Consider the following 23074-nt stretch of genomic DNA (forward strand, 5'->3'; position numbering starts at 1 on the left):
TAAATATGTTTGATTATTTCCAGCTTCTTATTCAGTTCCTTTGCATTTTACTATAAGAAAACATGACCTAAATACAGGCTTTATAAGTTCTTCATCCTTGTTTATTAAAAAGCATTAACATTCCATTTGCTGACAATATCTATTTCTCTCTGAATGCACAGGTGAGGGGGAAAGGTTTATATTTACATCTTTCTAAAAGAATCTCATGTCTTTTTGGTGCGTGAGTATGTGATTATTTTGGAGTGCTTGTATTTAAGAACTAGTTATTCAAAAGCTCATGAACCAAGCATCTAATCAGCTTTTGAGGAAGCTTGAGAATAATACCTTTCAGGAAATGTCCACAATCAGTTCGAGGCTTTTTATTGCTCTGTTTGCTCTGTGCTGTTCACGTTAATAGGACTTGTGGATGTGGGCATGGATCACCTGAAAGTCTCTATAATCACAGAAACCATTTAGTTCTGCTTTTATGCCCACGTCATGATGGATGTTTTCTGGGTGTCCCAAACACCGAGACACACAAACCTTTTCCTGTTTTGCAGCTGGCTGAAATGCCTCTCAAGCCTCACTATCTTGCAACTTCAGGGGATCTGACACCAATAGAAATGTGCTGCACTGGCTGTGGAAATTCATATTTGGAGCTGCAAATCTTTATTTGGCAGAAGATGATGAGGTTATGATTGCAGTTGAGATTGCAGTTGAGATAAGTCAACTCGTCAACTTCTTAATTGCTGTCAGGTTGCCATGGAATTGAGTAGCCTGTCCTGGTGACACTGTCAGCAATGGCAATTGACTAATGATGGTCCATCCCTGATTTCAGGTATATGAGTTGGATGGACTAAGATGAGGTTACGTTTATCAGTGTACTCTGCTCTGGAGGGAGAGCTTTTTAAATCTGCCTGCTTAGCAGTTCCCAACATGGCAGATGATGAAATTGGTTATCCCTAATTCAGGATAATTTGATGGGATAGGGAAGAATCTTGTGCTAATTCATTGCAAATATAAATAGCTGAGTTAGCAAAAATTATGGAAAATTTGAGGAAATTATTGTTTAGTGAACTCAAGTGTATTGGATGCCCCGAGTGGCCATACACAGGTTAGCAGAACACTGAAGAACAAATGTCTGTTTGCCTGCATGCTGGAAATGCAGGGAGGCATCCTGGCAGCCAGCCTAAATTCTTGTGTTTTAACAGTAGTATGAGATTATTTAAGTCCAGGATTTCAGCTATAGCCTTCTGAGAGCACTGTTCATTCAGTACAGTGAGTCAGTAAATTAGAAAGGCTCAGTGTGTGATTAACATGATAGGGGTACTTTCAGCAGTTTTACTGGTTACTCATATAATAAAGTGGCTAGTTTAGCATGCCTGTTCTTGAAGTATTACAATTGATTGGCCTAAAAAGTATGTAAAATAAGGATAAACTCTTAGATTATCTTCTTAGCCATAGCAAAATGGGTAACAATTCTCTATAAAAGAAACAGCGGTGGCTTGATAGTTGGTCTAAAAAATGTTGCCATATCACATCTTTTCCCCTCCCAAATACAAATCACAGTTCTTAAACTTTGCCTTTAATAACTGAAAAGTTTAACAGCTGAAATAAAGCAAACCTAAGCGGAAAAAGAACTACAGGATGTTTTCAAGTACTTTTCTTGATGTGCCTCACAAAGATGTTCTGTTGTTACTGTGGTGATAAGGATAGGCATGAGAACTGAAATTGAACAGCTGAGAGACTGGTTGTTGCAAACTTTTTGCAGAGAAAAGGAAGCAATGCCTTGGACGATTGCTAGCTATAATTTGGGAGGGATCTTTTTAGGCATATGTTGCAATTTTGTGACACAAATTAGTGAATAAAAGCTATTTGTGGTTGTAATGAGGGAAGGAGGAAAGGGAAGTTGTTAGGAATTGCATAAAGTACAATAGATGACATCACACCATTGTAAATTCATGCAGAAGTAACAGTCAGGAAAGTGAAATCAAAGTTTTGAGGAGGTGCTTCAACAGGGCTGACCCAGCTTTCTCTGAAGTCAATAAAGATCTTTCAGTTAATTTGAGGAGAGCTGGGTCAAGTCTGGTTGAACTCCATTTCTTTTCCCAGACAATGAAAAGCTGAGATGAGGCTTGCTAGCAGGGGAAAAAATGTTAAATAGGCCATCAGAAGAATGAAATCATGGGATGTTTAAAACCTTTTAAGAAAGACAATGAAAAGTGAGTGGTAATGATCCCAATTTTCCAGAGAGAGGATAAATAGTCTAGGGTCCCAAGGGACTCCTTCCTATGCTGCATGCTGGCTTTTCTGGAGAAAGGTCTACAAAAATACTTAATACACTGGTGCTGTGTTATTTTATGAAGGCAAACAAATGTATTTTTTTTCCTGAAGTAAAATATAAAGATCTTACACATATCTAAGCTGTCTCTCATGTAGCCTGAGGTAAAACCGAACAAGGATTATGGTTTACTCTTTCTTTTCCATATGGATGGAAAGCCATAGACATTATTGACATTTCTAGTGACGGGATGAATTTGTCCCATTAGTTTTAATGCAGACAAGGTTAGAGCTGAGCCAAAGTGCTGTAGATTAGCATGACAGAAGCAATGAACTTGTTCACAAAGCAGCAAAGATGTAGTGAATGAAATGCCTCTCTTCTCCATCTGCAACCCAGAGGCACTTCTGGATGAGGAGGGGTCAGCTAGTGAGCTTTAGCTGATGACACTTTTGTTTTTTTCTGTCTTCAGATATCTCAGCTGATGACAGAGACTAGTCGAGAGGGCCTGACTGAAGCAGCATTGAACCGCTACAATGCAGATAAGCCCTCCTTGTACAGCTTCCCTGCTTCCCAGAGCACATATGTTGCCAGTGAAGTATCCACAGGCACCTCGGTGGCAGCATCATTTTTTGCCAGGTAAGAGAGATTTCTCAGATTTTTCCTTCTCTGGAAACATAATTTCTTTCAAAGGAGATGATTCTGTAGTGAAGAAGTGGGGTTGACAGACTACAGCACGCATGTTGAAACATGGCTATAGATACAGATCTATTACAAACTTGCTGGATTACCATGAAAATGTTGTTTTATCCACCTGTATGCGTTTTTCTGTAAGATGGGGATGATACTTCTACCCTCTTCTGTAAAATATCTCTTTAACTCTTGATTTGGGTTAAAATGTGATTCTGCTCCCAGAATAATACCTGATTTAGTGGCATTTTTAGAGGGGTGTATCCCTGAATGAGATGGGCCTATCCAAGTAATTTTCTGAGATGGGCGATTAATTGTAGAGCTAACTGGAGGTGGATAGTTCTGTTTGGCAGGCAAACTTTAGGCTTCTTTATTGAATTTTACTTCCATCTAGGGAAGTTATCAAGATTTCTACTTTCAGACTGAAAAGTTAAGGTTTCTGATTTCATTTTCTGTCCCTGTCATGCTGTTGAATTGACCTGAGGGTCTAAACTCAGCCTTGGAACACCCTTTCTGTTGAATATTCAGCCAATGTTTCAAAAAATCTTGATGAGATAAAATTTCATTAAAAACTCTTATGGCTATCTTTATTAATTTGTTAGTAAAAATAGTTTGTTAAATGGGCATAGCAGCTAATAAGTGAAATATCCATTATGAACAATGGAAATATTTTTCTGTGCAGAAATATGCTCTTTGCCGAACATAATCTTTTTAGCCCACTTGAATCCTTGTGTAACCGAAGAAGTTGAAAGAATCATTGTCTTTTAAAGCTTTTCAATAATTAGAAGATTGACTTGGGAGGAGTTGTGGAAGTAATGAAATAACAAGAGAATAAGCTATTTTTACAGCACTTCCAAGCCAGTCTAGTGAGAGATCTGAATTTCAAAACACGGAGTGAACGCCTTAGGCATATTCAGATTAACTTCCTACCCTTTAGAGATCCAACTATTAGTAATTCCACATGATTCTATTTTATTTTAAAGGTAAATGGAAAACTTATAAAGTTGTTGGACTCTGTAAATCTGGAAAGAAGATTTTCCTCACAAACATAAGGACTGCATATGTTCAATCAGTGTCACACAATAAGTGAATAGTGTAAAAGGATTAAGGGTAGCATTTTAGAAGACTCAGTGAACACTGTTTGGGGCAGCTCTGCCATTTTTTCTTTACAGATGTGATGCTGCAATAGCAAATGTGAATGATGACAGTGGTCTTGATTTGCTGCCCTTTTCTGTTTAACTGCAGGCAGTTTAAATTAAAATTGCTGAATGTACTCATATGGTAATATCTAACCGGAGTGCAGATTGGGATTAGCACATATTTTAGCATGAATTGATTTATGAAGATGGCTTAACTCATTTGTTCTTCATTGTTTCACTGTTTTATGCTGAGAGAATTCATTTGCTTTTAATATACTCTGCTGGAATGCAGGAAACTAATTAATTTTACTCAAAATCCCTAGTGTAAATCACAGCATTTTAAGTAGAACTCTGTTAGTTTCTAGCTGGTGGTGTCAATTCTTGGGCATGCTTGGCCCAGCAGAGATCTCGTGTTTAGGCTGTTTATTTTTAAACTGTACTTAGCAAGACAAAAATGCCTGGTTTAGTTTGGGATATTGCATAATTAGATTAATATCACTTTTATAAGTCAGTTTTGTTCTGGACTTCAAGTTATATCACCTGCTGACAGTTCAAGCAGCAAATCCAAGTCAGTTGTTCACTGCTTGACCTTTTAACAAGAAAATCCACAACTTTTTTTCAAAATGTGGATCTTGTTAATTTTTGTTTTGCATCTTATGTGTATATTTGCATTTTTGTAAAGCTGGGGTAAGAAGCATAAGAACCCACATGTATGTGTATTATAAAATACAAAGTAGAAGGCAGTGGTTGTCAAAGTCATTAACATGGTGTGCTGTTTACAATATGAAACAGTCCTTCATACTAGGCATATGAATTCTAATTTTTTTTTTTTCTGATTGTAAGTGGCACATGGAGTAGTGATGACCAGCTGTGCCTGTTTTTTTTGAACGTGTGTCACATGCGATGTTTTCATGGTCAGTAAGAAAGAAATTATTACACAGCCAGGAAAATTTGCTGATGTGAAGCTGAAGTTGGAAGTAGAAGAGCAGAAAATATTATTTTGAAATTTGAATAATGTCCCACAGTATTTCACTCTAAGTTCCCTAACAAGCAAAGCAAACCTTGGATGAGGCTCAGATATAAAAGTTATCCATCATCAGGAAAAAAAACCAATTAACTAAAATGCTATAGTATGGAGGAAATGGCAAGGCATCCATGGGAACTTTTGGTTGTAATTACTTGAGAAACATCAGGAGTGGAATACTGGGAGCTCATAATTTTTCTGTTCTCAGGCACTACTAGTCCAACAGTGATACTCACTTGACTGGCCTACAGCTGGCATTGAGCCATTGAGAAGTGTCTGAAGGCCACAGTGACTCTCAATCTTTTGAAAAGTCAGGAGACTTATCAGTTGTCTCAATACTTGACTGTTATGTTTCATGGTCTATAGCTAACAGATTTCCAAGCCAGCTAAAAGGGCTGCAACTTCTGTGAATTGTCATTTGTCGGGATATTGCTGTAAGAGAACTTATGATATGTCAAGATCCCCATGGGACAGCATGTGAATGGTTTAAAGGAATGAACATTGAAAACTGTCCAAAGTGCTCTGCCGGTAGGCTTATGAATATTAGACAATACAGGTATGAATAATGAATTTCTCATGGTGATTCTTAGACAGAAACTGAATTCAATCTATTGCACTTTTAATGACAAGCACCAAATTTGCCTTTCTGTTCAGGGCTATCACTCATTTTTGTCTCAGATATCCTCCAATCCACGCTAATTTAGCATCATCTTGCTTCTTACTAGTACACATTTGTGATGAAAATAATTCATTTAGTGAATGTGAAATAATGGTAAGATTCTTTACACAAAAAGAATAATTCGCAGAGCATTTTAGGATTTTTACATGAGTTAACTTTTGCCTCTAGTTTGGATCTTTGTCATAAGAAGCACTGCATTTTTGGGCCGTTGCAGTCTGTCTTGCCTTGTGTCCTCCAAGCACAATGTAGGAGTGTGCCACCTCCAGTTAAGGGAGAAGTATGTGCTGGTGCTGATGCTGCCAAAGAACTGAGGGAAGGACCTTCTGTCGCTTGTCTCCCTGGTGTCTCTGTGAAGCTCTAGCAGATCAAGGGGCATGGTACTGAACGTTGTTCCTATCTATGCTGGTTTCTACACGGAGAAAATTTCTGGGACTCTGACTTCAGCTCTGGTCTGACTACTCCATAAATAAACCTGCCCTTCTGAATAAAACTTCTCTGTTGCGACTGGGCTGTAGAGCTACAATAGTCTCTCAAAGGGTGACAGCACAATGCAGGAACTAGAAGTCAAAACTGGACCAGAGCCTTTCAGTTTTCCTTACAATACCTACAGGTTTTTGGGATCTTGGTACTGTTCCTCGTTTGCCCTGTCACAGTAAGCTTGCTTTCTTGGAGAAGAAAAGCTTTTATTGCATCAGGACAAAGGAGAAACATAAAAGCCTATTTCACTTTGGACCTCAAAATGTAAAAAATTTTGAGGAGGAGATATTTTTAAATAGTAGTCTTGAAAGTTGTTTCTTGTTGCTGGTCAGGAAGTGTAACAGTGTATCTTGAACAAAAGCCTGCCTCAGTCTGAAATCAGATATAGTCATATTTGGATTAATTGAGCCTAATGGGAATATAGATAATCTTGAAAGTAGCCTGAAAAATCTGTTCTAGGGATCATTTTCCATGTCTTTTACAGCTTAAATGCTAAGCAGGGGCACACAATGCTACTGTTGTAGATGTAGCAAGGCATGTTTTTCAAATGAAATGCAGAAATGTCCAGGTTTTTTAAAAACTTCTTATTTTGAGACAAAATAAGAATAGAAAACCTTAGCTTCATGTATAACTGACATGTAGCTACTCAGCATGGGAAAAGCTCTAGTTACAGTTACCTCCATTCTTGGAAAAACTGCTGGTGACCCTCTCCACACTCATTCCCCATGCCTGTGTGGTTTGGCAGTTGGGGGAGGAGGAGGTGAGGCAGTGCCTTACTGCCAAGGGGTATTGTGAATGTTGTGTTCAAAATGCTGCTGAATGCTCCACGGATTTCCCTTCCACTCCTGAGAATCCTTTTTGAATCTTTTAAAAAATTCTGGTACGTATTGCATGAACTACAAAGCTTATATGAGGACACTATTTGTGGGACCCTCTTGTTAAAGCTGCTGTGCTGTTTTGATGACTTAGCACTCCAGAGACCCCAGAATCTCATGCCTTGCTGTTTTTTGCACACATGTGATAAACTATCAGCCCATCACACAACTTTTGATGTTTACTGTTTTTCCTTATAGGTGCAATATCATGCGTCTTTTGTTGAACCTTAAAGTAAGGAGCTAGTCTGCACAATCTTTGTGCTTATGGGGAAAATTTTTAAAGAACGAAAGCTTAGAATCCAGGAACACTAGGGCTTTTCCTTAAAGACTGTGTATTGTTTTAAATTAATCATACCATTTTAAGGTCCTGGCTTGAATTTTTTGGAGGTCTGGGGGAAGTTCACAAAAACGAACTTTTCCTGGCATTGCAGCAGAGGGTTTGTTGAAACATGCGCAGCAAAACCAGGCAAGAAACAGAGGCAGCAGCTAGTGGAGAAGGAAATGGGTTGGAGTGGGTATTCCTGTACCACAGAGCCCAGCTTTGGCTTGGAAAGCTCCACGGGAGAAACATTTGATTTGTGTCAGTAGTCCGTCTGTAACTGGCATAGCTGAAGCGTTACACTAGGTCAGGCATCTCTTCTTGATACTCCTGTAACTTGTGCAGGTGCACAGCAGGCTGTATAGGCACACCCAGGGTGTTGGTGCTGCCTAGGCCTGAGACACCTCTCAGGAAAGAGCCTGTGAACACTGTCAGAGAGCGAAAGCTGCTTGTCCCATGCTCCGTGCCTTTCTGAAGAAAGTTCTGTTGAAGTTTTGAATGTTTTTAAATGGTCTGACCTGCAGATGACTCAGATGACAGTGTTTCTTCATGCTGAAGAGTGGTGGACCTAACTGCTCTTTCAAGCCATGCAGTAGTTCCCTGGTTTAGGCACTGCTTGAGAAGTCCTTCATGTCAAATAGTGGTGACCTCAACATCCCTAAGAGAAAATTATCTTCTGACTCTTAGGTGAAAACATACTTTGGTTTCTTGCTGTCTAAACTATGCAGAACTTAACAGGATTTTCTTTCATTAGCTGAACAAACTAAATTTAACAGTTAAATTGTGGTCAGTCTCTCAGACATTTTGAAGAACTACATATTAACAACTCTGATCAGAATTTCTACTCTTTTCCCTCATCCTCATCATATACTGCATGAGAAATACGTAAAAAGAAGAATGTTAAGATAAAAGATCCACAGACTGTCTTTCAGTAGGAATGCTGGCAGCAAGTTTTAAAACATCTGTAAATCATTTTCACAAATATTTCTACCTTCAAAGCCTGTCTTGGGGCTGACTAGTAGGGGAAACTTCAATCACAATGATCTCAGTCAACCTGAAAGACCATGAAACAAATATTTAAAATTGGCACCTAGGTTTGACTGCAGAACTTCAGGGGCTGATTTTTCATACTTGCTCAACATTCATCAGAAATGTAGGAGATCTATGTTCATAGGTACATGTCATATGTCACTGCTTTTCTGTGCTCCCCATTGCTGTGAGAGCCCTAACTAACAGGCCATTTCTACTTCCTGTTATTGGTGTTATTTCATGTGTATAAAGTAAAATCCAATCAAAAGGGAATCTTGACTCTCCTGAAGCCAAAGGCAGCTGGCAGTTGGGGCATAAAGAATACTCTTTTTCTATGGTTCAATGTAAACAAAATAAAAATGTCCTGGCAGGAAAGACTGTGTGAACTACATCAAGAATAGCCAGTGCCTAGTAGTGGAGGCAATGATCTGATACGCAATAAAAAAATTAGGACTTAAGTGCCACATCTGGATGAGGAAAGCCAAAGGTATTTAAATGATCTCTAATTTTGCATGGTAGTTCTATCTTGGGTCCCAAACAACTTCCAGTGATTTTTTTTTTTTTTTCCAAAGCTGACACATTCCCCATGGCAGTTTTGTTTGAACCAGTTCATATCTTTTGATTACAAAAAAATGTAGCAACAAGATTCCAGACTAAGGTCCATTTCTAACAGGAAATGTGTAGGATACGTGTCCAAAACCATGATGTCTGAGTCTTTGGATACTTGCACGCTGCCGTTTTTTAAACAAAAACTTAAGAAAATGTATGCACTTTTAGACCTGGGTTGGAAATCTAGTTGTGATATGTTTAGTTTGGCATTGGGCTGTAAACAGAAATAATTTGAACCTTCATGCCAATTAGATCCACTGTATGTTGTCTGCAGATTAATAGCTTTTGTTCACAGCTTAAAATACAGATAATAGACCTTGATTTTTAAACAGGATTTTGGGAGTGATCCATGGAGCTATAAAAAGAAATAAGCTAAAATTACCGTTAGATTATCATAGAATACTATACTTGCAGGGGCACGCCATCTTAGCCTCAAAGCACGTAACTGATAAAAAGGTTGTAACTCCTCCTCATGTTCCTAGTATCAAAGTAATCCACTTCAGATGTACAGGGGTGTTTACCTTAAGTTAACAAATACAGTTTTCTGGACTAAGCATGTTTTAAAAATAATTATGTAGAACAATCTAAACTAAAAGATTACTATCCAGGAACAATTTATTGACCATTGAACAGAGAAATTAAAATTCCAATCCATGAAAGGTATCTTTGATGTTATGTCTGTATTGAAACACGCTATACCTGCTTCTGTGCGCTGCACAAGGTGAGTGTTTTCTGATCTGCACTCTTGCCCCACATATGGTATGTTTTGTATTGATGATAATGACAATCCCTGAATAATGTCGTTATTGAAATGGTCATCAAGGTTTGGAGTTTCTTGTGTAACAAGCTTTTCACAGTCTTGGGAAATCTTGATAATTTTCTACCATGTTCCCCTTTCTTCCCTTTTTCTTTGGAAAGTTTTGAGATATTATATTGTTTCTCTGTGATGCAATCCCCAATTCCATCTTATGAATATCTGATTCTGCAAAGCAAAGGACACAGACCATGAAAGTTTTTCTGCTTAAGAGGTTACCTTAAAATGGATATCTTGTCTCCTAAATATAATTCATTATATTAATTGTTTCTGATATATATTGCCTAAAAACCATAATCTTAAAGTTTTCTTGGTTCTTGTAAGAATCTGTGGTTCTTAGTTGCAACTTTTTGTTTCTGTAAATGTGTGAGTGCTTTGCATTGTTTTCATTTTTACTTTTTTATATACACAGGTTTGTGAACTTGCATCTGGAATTCATTTGCCCTATTAATTTTTATATGCTCAGTTATGTTCAATTTTTAAATTTAAAAAATTCATCTGGGAATACAAGACAATATGTGCTTTTCCCTCCTTTTTGCTGTCTGCTTATTTTCTCAAGTACAACTCCATGAAAATTTATGGTAACCAGGGACTCCATTAGCCAGTAAGCAAACACTGTCCATCTCTCTCAGATCCTAGAGTCAATAACTGATTATATTACAATGAAAAGGGCCAGTAATGCAAACACCTACTTAATCTACTTCATGCAATGTACATGCTTTGTAGAAGCTCTAAGTGTTATGTAGCCTCTCTTGAGGCAGGAGGAGGTAACCAAGACACTTCCTGTCTGCAGTAGTTAGCAATGGCCTTTGTCCGATGTTTCTGAGGTGTTACCTTAGCTTAAAGTTTGCTTTCTCTGTTTGTACCTCACTGATTGCTGCTATTACAGATAAGAAGCTTTACACCCATAAATGACTGTGCTGGCCCCATTCTTGCTGTGACTCTCATGTCTTAGATGTTGTGTACTGATAAATGCTCTGCATTGCCGGGAAGAATATTGGATGCTGATGATATGGCACTGAGGCACTGATTATTTTAGTAGTTTGCTAAGGAAAGGCAATTTTTCATGCATTTGTATTCCTAATTCTCCTAGGTGATTTCAAGCATTCAGTACAAAAGTACCTAGGTGTATGGAAGCTGAACTCCTGCTGCTCTCCATACACTATGCTAAAACAGAGGTAACTTCTTTTCTACTTCTCGCCACATCTTGTGATTTCCTGCTGATTTCAACAGATCGCAAAGGGAGAGGCTAACTAAGGATAGGTTTGGCCTGCTAATTTCTAAGAGGGCTTTTGAGGTGCCAGAGGACTTGCTACATGAACACCTGCTACTCACTGATTTAGGAAAACTTAAAAGGAACTGGGGTTATTTCCTTCCCTCGGCTCTGGCTTTCCCTGCACCTGACATGTACATTGAGAAAAATTGCTAGCAGCATATGCAGCAATCCTTCAGCACCTGTTACCAAAGACTCCTGGTGTTTAATCTTGCCTCTTACTCTTAGGGCAGTGGAAATAAAAATGGTCAGCATTAATCTTCTGACTTCTAGTATAGCTGTGACTGCTAACTATAGTATAGGCAACCTCATGTTGATTTACTGTTTTGCATATTTCTTGCTTCCCTTAAACCTTGACATAAGAGTTCTGATTTATAGTGTCTCTATCTTGGCTTGCAGACAGAGAAAGATGAATTGATGTAGTTGCACTGTCTATAGCAGAAAATTATATGCACCACCAGTTGTTTTTTCTGTCTGTTTTTAACACCATCAAACTAACCTTCACTCAAAGAGATCATAAATCTGTAGTAACAAGACTTTTTCCTAAACACCTGGAAGTTCAGAGTGGCAAACTTTTTATTCTGATTACTGCTTTCCTGTTACAAGAAGTACTGTTACAGTGCTGCCCCAGCAGCCTCGAAATTCCAGCTGTGATTTACCCTGTCTGTAGAGTTCTCCATCACCTGCTCGGAGAGTCAGTGTTTTCTTAACCTTGAGAGCAATCTATTCAACTGCCAAATGGCTTTTCCTTACCAATAAATACAGACCATTTTAGTTTTCCTTGCTCATAGAATAAAAACTCCAACAAGAAAATGGGTTGAAGTGTTGAAGTATTTGTTTATTGTCAAATAATTTAACATTAGGTAGACAACTGCCAGTTGGGCTTTTATATATGCATCCCTGTGATGTGGTTATAAAATATAAGACCACAGTACACCTGTATACACGACTAGGTGGATTGTAGCAAATAGAGATTTAGAACCTCACCTCTTTGCTCAGCTGTAGATTGAACATGATGCCCATCTTACAGCTGCTGTCCATTGGCATATTTCAGTCAAAATATTGGTGTGGTCTCTTCTGAGTAACTCAAGTTCAGGATTACACACATGCATTGCATGCAGGACAGAGGCTCCAGAGTTTTTTACCATGTATCTTGATTTGACACTACTAGTTGCCTTTCAGGAGACAGACCTGTTAAAGGATAAAACAAGAAACAAATGTACACATTTAGGAAATAAGTAACGACAGGAACATTGCACCTAACAGAGATAATTTTCCCTGTGAATGCATTTCTTGAGATTTCATGACTTTGGGGTGTAGTTTTAGAGGTTTTCTTATGATTGGGGAATTCTAGAGGGTTTTTCCTCAACTGTGTTTTCTGTTTAATAAAGAATTGGCAGCGATTTCTTCAGTCAAAGTGTTGACAGGGTCTGCCTCTTCTATTCAGCTGTCTATTTTCAGGAAATCAATAGAGACTTAATTTCTTTAAGATCTCTATTCTTCTGGTTAAAATTGGTCAATGGATTCAAATGTCCTTTTAGGGTATAGTCAGAAAGATTCACGTAGATTGTATATTAGTCATCCTCATTTCTTTGAATAACCAGGCTAAAAACTACTGCTGATAACAAAACCAAAGATTGCCTCACTAGTTATCCCAACAGTCATGAGAAAAAGGAACCAAGCTAGTTACTCTGTTGTGAGAATTACAGCAATAATCTCTTTGAATCTAAGAAAGAATGTTGAATAAGTGAAACTGTGGAAATCTAGACAAAGACAGAAAAGACAATATCAGCAGAAATTATTTCTGTTTCTTTTCTGAATACCTCTTTGTATGCAAATACAGGGAGAAATCAGTCAGCCTTTCATTGGAAAGGAAAAAGTACATACAGAAAAATTGGACAGCATTGTGTCTCTTGTTCAAGCCATCTGTAAGCAAGCTGAGTTACCAACCCATCCCAGATGGAGCATATCAACACTGTATGAAAGTTCAAAGTTGCCTATTTCTGCTTTTGCTTTTTATTACTGAAAGAGAAACAAATTAATGTGAATCTAAGCTTTCTGATTGCAATAGCTATTCCTTTTCCAGTTCTCCTCTTCCACCATGTTTGTCCCTTCCCACAGCAGCAACAACCTTTTATTAAGACAGAACTACTTTAATTCAGTTATGTGACATTGTGGAAATATCTCACTAGTTGTACAAGGTGAAAGACATCTGAGTTATGTCCAACTATGTATTTCTAAAATGTGCAGGATAGCACTGTTCAGAGATTCCCAAGGGCCCCATGACCTTTAGTTCAGGTCGGTTAATTAGCCTTGGATTTCCTGTTTGAACCTTGCTTATTTGGATTTATTTTGGTTGTCTCCATAGGATGCTACACAATAGGGTGTGTGCTCCAAAGCTGGCATTTCTGTCGGCCCCAACTATTACCTGTCATGAGTGAGACACAAACCATCATGAGATAAAGCAAAAGATAATTTCTTGGATCTTTGAGTTGTAAGAGTCTTTAGGTTTCACATACTCAGATTCTTGGTTGGTGGTGGTTTTTTTTTTTTCCCTCTCTGCGTGCATGAAGGTCAGAAGTGGACTTGCATAATGAAAGCTGAGAAAAATAATCTTATGATTCCACAAGTTGGAGAAACATTTTGTATTACAGAAGTCATGAAATAATGTTGAGAAGGATAGGCTGATAGGAATAAGGAATACATATATCTTCTGAATCAAGCTATGTATGGCAATAGGACTAGAAGGAAGGAAAACAAAACTCTGAAAAGGAAATAGAAGGGTTTCACTAAGTCATGAAATTCTGGGAGCACCAGTGAGCTAATATGCCACTATTTAAGGGTTTAGTGGAACAATCCAGGTCTCCAGGAACAATATTGGACGTGACATTGATCCACGGCAAACAGGAAAATACCTATGATGGGATACAATTAAAAAAAAATTAAAATATTGCCAATGAATTTAGGATTATGGAAAACGGCTGCTGGTCATACTGGCTTGAAATGTTTTTCCTGAGGTGATTACATGTTTAGTTAATAAAGTACAACTGATACAATACAATCTATGTGGATTTCACTGAGCTATTTGGGTTAACACCCTGTGAATTCTTGATTAATACTTTACAGCAACGCGAAACAAATTTGGAATGCATTAAATAGACTAAACTAGATGAAATTATGTATTATGTTAAATGACTCTGCTCCTGTTGGGATTCTGGAGAGATACAGAATGCCATAGGGCACTAACTGGAAAAATATTGTTAAAACTTTCAGGTGGTGTTGGGAAGGTTGTTAATAACAGATTGCTTAGTCATCTGGGCCAATGATAGGTATTACATCAGTGTCAAATGTAATATCATAAATCCAATAGTAAAGAATGTAGACGGTGCTTACAGAATAGGGGCCTATGTACTGAGAAGCACTTACTGGAAAGGATCTCTGTGTTAAATAGTTGCATATGAGCACACAGTGGGACACTGTGGCCAGGAGGGCTAGTGCAACTTGTGAACATCCGTAAGAATAAGAACATATGAAGAGAGACTGGGAAGTTACTTTAACTCTGCATTAGGAATAGATATGGACACTGCTAGAATATTCTGTCTAGTTCTGATGTCCACAGTCAAGAAAGATGCTGAAAAAATGGAGAAGCCTCAGAGAAGAGACACTAAGATGATTAAAAGTTTGGAAAACGTGCCTTCCAACAGCTTGACTTTAGTTTATCAAACAGATTTAGAGAGAGATGTGTTGACAGTGTGCAGGGAACCTCTGCAGGGAACAGAAACGTGATACTAGAGGACTCCAGTCTAGCAGACAAAAGCACGTCAAGATGTAATGACAGGAAGTTGAATCTAGACAAACTCAGAATCGTAATGAAATGTGCGTGTTTAGGAAGCATGTTTAGGAAAGGGCAATGACCTGCTGAAATGAACAAGAGTAGCAGAGAGTTCTCTTTTAGTGCATGTTTTTTAAGTTAAAATTGATATTTGAACAAAAAAGGCAGTAGTTAACCACAATTCGGGGAGCTTTAAGAGATTTAATGTAGGGAAGATCCATTGCTTTTGCTATGCAGGAAGTTACATTAGAGAGTCATAATAGTCTCACTTAACAATCTGGGAAGACATACTCGCTTGTGTGTGAAGGTGCAGCAACAAGGAATAATATTTCTGCTCCTCTTTCAGAGAGCAATGCTGTAACAAAGCACAAGAAAAAATTGCCATGAAGAAAGGAATAAACTATTCATTTTTTAATTTAGCTAGGAGTGATTAAAAACTAAGTCTTTTAATTGATGTGGGTTTTTTGTAGATGAACTTCAGAGTGTTGTGGTTTTTTTTGTTGTTTTGTTTTGTTTTTTTAAACTGCCAGTATCTGGAATTTTTGTTTTTGCCTTTTTATGCAAGAAGATGTGCGAATCTTTGTTTTTTTTCATAGCTTCTCTGGGCACACATCTGCTTTAGTGGTGCATTGTTTTCCTGTTCTTTTGAGAGTCCATCCGTTTCTTGTCTGTTTCAGAAAGTACATCAGTATATATCATTAAAAAAAAAAAAAAAGCCTTCCTAAAGTTATAAATGCTTTACTTCTTCCTTTGCCTCCTGGGTTGAGGATGTCAGGCAGCAAAGGTGATGGTCGTTCATTGCTGACACAAGTAGATCAGTAAAAATCATATAAGTGGGAAAAGAGCAGCCTAATATTTTGACATATAAATTAAGAGGAGAATTTAGCAGCCGAAGCTGAAATAAAAAACATATTGTATCTGAAGGCAAAGGCTTTGGGGAAAATGTCTGTGCTTTAAAATTACTGAATTGATGAAACCAATGAAAAAAAAACCAAACCCAACCCAAACAAAAAACCAAAACAAAAAAACCCCAACCCCCCAAAATCCCAGCTGTTCTACTTGATGGCTCATAAAATCTGAATAAAGTCCTTCAAGGGCTTTTTTTACAGGGAGAGACTATTTTTTGTATGCATAGTTATGGTAGCATCTGGTTCCTATCTCTGGGAATTCAGAGAATCCACAGGCACCGACATGCTGTCTGCTGCAGAGAAGCTCTACAACACAGATAAACGCTTCAGACAAGTGCGCAGTATGTAATGTAATTGTCTGCAAGCTGGAAAGATGTTGGGGTTTGCTGGGAGGAGGCAAAATCTGAATCAGTAAAGTTTGATTAACATAAGCAATAGGAGCAGCCCTTGCATAAAATTTCCTTTGTTCACCTGTGAAGAGTGGACTGATAAACTAGCAACACCTGAGTCAATAGGATTAATCAGTCAGAGAAGGTAAGCAAGGCATACCTAAGGCAAGAGGAGTCGGTGGATTTTCACAGAGGCTATATCCTTCACAGAGGGTTCAAACAATGGGATCGGTAAACTAATTGTCAACAAATTTGAGCATAAAGGGCCTTTTATGAATAATCACATTGGATTTAGTAACTGTTGAATGACAAAGGAAAGCAGAATTTGTCTCAGTTATTTCTGGTTCATCACATTTGTCATTCTAGTGCCTTATCCTTTCTAAAAACAGGATTTGTGTGTAAGAAGCAGTCACATTGTTATCTTATGTGAAATTATATTACATCATGGTAAGAGTTTGTTACACATTATTGCCATCTGGTATCACAGAAAGCAAAATCTTCAGGATGCCTTGAATGTGGGCACAGACACAGTGCTGATTTTTTGGCTTATGTTGTGCTCAGCACATTGTTTTGCTTAACAAGTAGTATGATGGAACAAATAGAGAGGACATGTAAAAATTTAGCTTCTCTTATGGCTGGAGATGGAGTCAGCCTCAATAAGAGTCAAAAATGAAATGCATTTAAGTACAACTCTGTGCTTGAATGAAGCTTACCTTCATGCCAGGACACCTGCTTGTGCACATACTGAAGAGGTGATAGCAGATATCCTGTGTGCCTCAGGGAACCACCATTATTCTGTATGAATATGCCCAACTTTTCTATAGTAACTTAGAGATTAGCGCATTTCTCCAGGAAACTGGAGAACTGGGTTCTAGGCATCCCTGAACCTGCAACGAGTAAAAAATGACAGCTCATGCAAGCCAAAGGAATGTCTTTAAATAACACGTGAGGGTGGAATAGGTCCTCGCTCCAATACTGTCAGCTGAGGATGTTCCACTGTGTAGGGAGGAGCGTGGGATCCACAGGGCTACTGGCAGAGAGTTAGAGGGAGTAAGCCCTTTCCTAGACCTGGAGAGCAGGGCTAGGCAGGTGCTGTAGCCACCGTTCTCTTCCTCCAGCAGCCACATCTAAAAGAAAAGAGAGGTGCCAGCCATTATGTGTGATTCTGTGACTACACCCAGAAAGAAATTTGGGGCTGTGACTTCCTTTTCCACACAGGTGCCTAGTTCTGTGCTACAAAAGTGCTGTGGTCTAGGAAAGAGACATTATTTCAGAAATGTCTGTCTTCAGCACTTCCTATGGGTCAGCTTATATGTTTGCAGCATGCCAAGCTGGGGTGATGTTGAGCCAAGTGCCTCAATCTTCCTATACTCTGTGTATAGAAAGTAGGTACCTAACCTGAGGTTTTGACTTTCCTATTAATGGACTTGCTAAGAAATTGCCATGCCTAAGGACGGCATGGATCTAGGCTGAAGTTTACACCTGAATCTCAAGAGTATGTTCAGACTAAAAGTTTCAGGTTTAATTGGCATTAAAAATAACAAAGTACATTGTGAATACAAGAACTATGTATTCCTAGAACAAAAAATTCAAAATTGCTGAAGAGACCAGGTTTCCAAGAGCACTGAGGTGGCAATGATTCAGGAGCCTAGGTCCCATTTTCAAAAATTATTGAAGTGCTTACAAGCTTAAGTAACAGTGAGTACCACTGGAATCTAGATTCCTGCACATCTAGGTGACTTCTGAAATTGTACCTGTGAAGTGATTACAACTTTTTCAGTACTTCCAGGAGGCAGATTTTATAGCTGTGTTCTGATCCAGATTTATCTCTGATTCTGCCATAAAGCACTATTCTTGAATTTTGAAAATTATGTTTATATTTAATTCCTAACAAACAACTACACTTAAACCCCAAACACATTATACAATATGTTAGCTCCAAGGGACAATATCCTAAATGAAAACAGATCCTTTTCTTTTTCTTCATGCCAGCTCTTTGTCTAGCAGTATGGCATTTGCACACACATATCCCAGATGTTCATGGAAACAAAATTCCTCTTTAATTTACAGCAGAATCTGGTTTTATCCCTTGCTGGCTTTGTATTTGTCAAACACACAAATGTTTAAAGCCTAATACTCAGATATGCTACAGTAGTGTTTTGCATGCCTCTTAAAAGCTAATGTTTGTAAAATCACAGAATAATTCAGATTGGAAGAAATACCTGGAGGTCATCTAGTCCAACTCCCTGCTCAGAGCAGGTCCAGTTACATCAGGTTGCTCAGGGCCGTGTCTCATGGAGCTTTGAATATCTCTGGATGGAGTTTCTACAACTTCTGAGTCCCTGTTCCAGTGGTTGGCCATGCTCATGGTGGAAAAAAAAATTCTTTATGTATAATTTGAATTTCCCATGTTGCAATTTGTGTCTTTTGCGTCTCCTTCTGTCCCTGTGCATCTCGAAGAGTGAGTCTGGCCTTATTTTGTCTAAACCCTCTCATCAGTTGTAGACAGCACTAAGAGCTCCCCTTCACCTACTCAAGGCTAAGTAAATCCAGTTGTCTCAGCGTCTCTCATGTGTTACATGCTCCAGCCCTTGACCATCCTGGTTGCTCATCTCAGTGGACAAAGAGATCATTGTCTCATTGGAGAGAAGATCATGGAGATATTCCTTCAGTGAGATACTGTTCTAGAAATATAAACTGCTTATAGAGGAAATCTGAGTATTGTGCAATGCAGCTTTTGCTGGGACTGGTCTTAGAGATCCTAAAATCTGAACTTTTAAGATTCAGGTTTTAATCTCTGATGCTGACTATATTTTCCATTGCTTTTACCTGAGCAATACATAGTCAGGAGAGACTGAACTGATTATATATTTGGTAAGATGATGTGTGATTTCAGATTTTAGATGTACTATTTTCTATCGCTGATGTTTTCTCTGCTCTTCTCATAGTGAATACGGGTAATACTGTGGAACACCCATGGTGGTTCATTCGTGTTTGCTTTGCAAAGTCTTTGGCTGGGAGTCAAACAGCATTGACAGCCCGAGCCTCTGTTTCACATACTCAGGAACTATTAAATATTGATGTTTCATGGAAAAAGCCATCATCGCGGACTGTTCCAATTTGGGCACCAGACGATTGTGTAGGCCGCAAAAGGATTTTTCCCTGGAGAGCTTTTCTGTGCGGGCTGCTGCTGTGGGCTAAGGGGGATGAAGGCTTGGCCAATGCCAGGGTCTTGTCAGGTGCTGCAGGGCTGGGGGGCTCCCCATGGCGGGGGGCAGGGCAGGGCAGGGCCGGGCAGCCAGGGCCTGTCCCGCCGCCCAGCCAGGGAGCACCAAGGCAGCCCTGTGCATTGGGCTCCTCCCTGGGGACAGGCTGAGGCCAGGCCGGGACGTGGGCCCACGGCAGGACAGGGCTGTGGAAAGTTGGAGACTGGCCCTGCTGTGGCATCGCTGGGGCAGGGACTGATGGCCCCGGGGGTTGACATGGCGTCCTGGGCCGTGGGCAGGTGGGGGGAGGTCCAAGGGCGCTAGGCAGGACCTGTAAGGCCTGTGGGTGCCCTCAGGGCCCTGACAGACCTAGAGTTGGGGCTGTGGTTAGAAGGGCAAAGCCTGGACCTGCAGTGGGTGTGAGGCTGGAAAGGGGGTGTGAAACAACAGTGCAAGGTGTGAAAAGGTTTCTCCCCTGCGAGCTTGCTCCTGTGGGCCACAGCACTGGGGGAGCTAAAGCTTAGCCAGGGCCTAAGATTAGGGTTAGAAGGTGAAAGCCCAGACCTGTGTCTGGCATGGGGCTGAAAAGGGGCTGCAAAATCATAGAGCAGCCTGCAAAAAGATTTCTCTCTCAGTGATTTGCAGAGAAATTTGGCTGAGGATCTGATTAATACGGGGAGGAGAGGAATTGCTGCATTGCCTGCAAAAATTACCAGACTGTAAGCATCTATTGGATCCTCAGAGCACATCCCAATCCTGTGTCTGTAGTGTATGAGAAACAGGCCAATAATTAGACCTGTCTGAACTGTAATTTTTGTTGGACTGCTCAGTTTGTTCAGCACTCTTTATTTTTACACTGGAACTAGTATAATTTCAAACTTCTTTGACTCCCACTATGGAGGGTCAGCAGAGATGAATATAGGAGTGAAATTCATCTCCATGAACCTTACTGCATTGGCAACTAACTAGTACCGCTCTAGTTGTGTTATTGCTTCAGCTACTAGTGAAAGGGGGAATAGAGAAGAGCCAGGAAATTCAGCCCAGGCCCAATTCATTTTGCACACAAGCCACAGAAAAACAGCAGCAAGTGCTAATTATGGTTTTTAAGTTGAGCATTTCCTCTTTCTGTGTCTGTTTGCAAACAGCAAATTCCCTCCACACCCACATAGTTGGAGACATGAAGATGATACTGGAGCATGCAAATACATACTTGTCTAGAAAATGACTTCAGACTTTCCTCCTTAGTATGGGTCTCAGAATAGGAGATTGTTTAACTTGCTCAGTGAGTCTCTCTTGACTAGCTGGATCTGCCTAGTTTTACCCCACACCTTCTGGCCTGGCAAGCACAGGCAAATAAATGCAAAGTGGTACAGTGCTCACAGAGCGTCCCTGTTCACCCTCAATTCTCTTCTTCCCTACTTCGGGGAGGCTGCTGTCTTCTGCACTTGCTTTTACATCTTTAGGAGCTCACAAGTCATTAGACAGTGCCCCATCTTGAGCTGGAATTTTATTCTGGACAATAGTGGGGATAATGTTGTTATATAGAATTTATCCGTGAAGGGAAAAATTCTTCTTCTCTTTCTTCAGTCTGTTGCTTCAAAGTTGATGTTGCAGCACCTGGTAAGTTGTACTTGTGCCCATGAGACGTGGCTGGCATCTTCTTCTCCCTATACCCTGGTTTCTCAGGAACAAGTGAAGGAACACAGAGTGCTCCCACCAGGACCCTGGTCTGGATGCCAGCACAAAGGGCTGAGACAGCTGGAGAGGTGAACTGCTGGGTTAGGGAGAGCTACCTGGCTTGGTGGTCAGGTGAAGGTCAGCAAGAGGAGCTGTGCGAGGACTAGAGTCTGGTGTCCTGTAATGCATGTATTTTCTGGAAATGTTCAGGGGATGTTCTGATTCTCACTCCCTTCCCACCAGGGAGGATACAGCCTCTGACAAATTGTAGTCTTCTGTCCCTGATATTCCTTGTATTATACCACAAAGTCCAGTAGAAGAGCAAAGCATGATCAAGGAGAGCTTTAAAAATCCTTAGGAGCAAACAGAGGGTGTGGTATTTTGTGTTCCCCTATATAAGCTAGGTCTTGGGGATTCAAGGGCAAAAGAGCTCTTTAGTCTCCAACTCCTTCCTCTGTGCTTTGATAGGCAGAGAATGATTTTTTTTTTCCTTGGTGCTTCTGTACCACTTTCAGTACGTTGACTTGAAGTTCATAGTGTTTGTAGTGATATGACTAACAGCATTTCATTAGAGCCCAATACAAATGTCTAACAGTTTGATCTTTTCTGATTCATATGATACTCCCATTATATAAACCTTCCTTCTCTAAACGGATTTCCCACCTCTAAAGGTTTCCTGTGGCCTGTGGGCATTCTTCCACCTTTTGTGGTTCCCCAGTCATCTCTCCCAGCTCATCTTACTATTTGCTCCTGCTTTCCTGTTACTGTTCCTTGGCTCCTTCTCCATTGGTATTTGCTTCCATATGGCTCTTAGTTCATTAACTTTAGGATGCTGAGAATCGATTTTTGCTGTGTAACCAAGAAATTCCTATCCCTCATCTTCCCCAGATGCTTACTCTTGCCCTAGTTTGGCTCTATGCCTTCCCTTTGATTGTACTGATGAACCTGTGCTGGCCCACCACGCTACACTATTGAATGACCAACATAAAGAATAGCCTTCCAGCGATATTAAGTTTTTTTTTTTTTTCCACCTGAATCATCCAGTAATTTTGTTTACAGCACTGTACTACAAATGGTTGTTTCAGTGCAGCTGAAAGGGGCAAGAGGCTGTGGTGGGGGCTAAAATAAGAATCTTGCAGGAGAGAAGAAAGGGTGTTATCTCTAATTTTATCCTGAGTTATACTGTTGCACATTCTAAGGCATGAAGATGGAGAGGTACCACATGCCAAAACATATTATTTCATAAAAACAACACAAACATTTGGGTGGGTATTTGTATGTCTCAAAACATAAATGCTACTTGTTTAAGTACTGAAGTGTAATAAAAAAAAAAAAATCACTTGATTGTTAAATTGTTGATGCAAGCTGCACCAGAAAGGATGTTAGCCAATTGCCAACCTCCAGTTTAAGATCTGGGTTTGTCTAGATCATGAAGTAACTGAGATTTGAATCCCACAATACCTGATAGTTTGTATATCTGTACAGAAAGGCTGCCTTGGCTCTGTTTGTTCAAAAGAATTTGTAAACCACTGTAAACAATAAAAGCTTGAGAATTGGTGCTTTCAGTCATATGTAAATTCTCATGGGCTTGTTAAATTTTATGGTTTCTAAATATGTGCAAATTATGATTAGCAAACAAGTCTAAATGATGGCTAGTGAGAGAGAAGAGTGAGCTAGTACTTTTATCTAAATGTTCATGGAGCTTATTGAATTACTCATTATAAATTGTATACATGTGAAATGTTGAGTTTTTCAATTCATCAGTCAAGACAGCGTTACCCTGATTGTTGCTAAAAAAGCAGTGTTTTAAATGATTCCTGTGATATGCCTAGGTAGCCGCAGGAGGTGTTCAGAGTGGCACCGAGTGCTATGTGGAA

The 23074-nt window shown here is 39.5% G+C and overlaps 1 protein-coding gene across 6 annotated transcripts in view; it reads left to right on the forward strand.

Annotated features, from left to right (window-relative positions):
* KIF26B (kinesin family member 26B) overlaps positions 1-23074 on the forward strand; it is a 312254-nt gene that overhangs the window by 123769 nt on the left and 165411 nt on the right. For all 6 annotated transcript variants that reach the window (XR_012041615.1, XR_012041613.1, XR_012041612.1 and 3 more), the window contains exon 4: positions 2730-2896. Coding sequence is in view for 1 of the 6 variants with exons in the window: in XM_072856504.1 (XP_072712605.1) it covers positions 2730-2896 (167 nt within the window). In the remaining 5 variants the exon portion in view is untranslated. The remainder of the gene's footprint in view (positions 1-2729; positions 2897-23074) is intronic.

Source organism: Ciconia boyciana, chromosome 3 (genome assembly GCF_034638445.1).
Source record: "Ciconia boyciana chromosome 3, ASM3463844v1, whole genome shotgun sequence".
NCBI classification, from domain to species: domain Eukaryota; kingdom Metazoa; phylum Chordata; class Aves; order Ciconiiformes; family Ciconiidae; genus Ciconia; species Ciconia boyciana.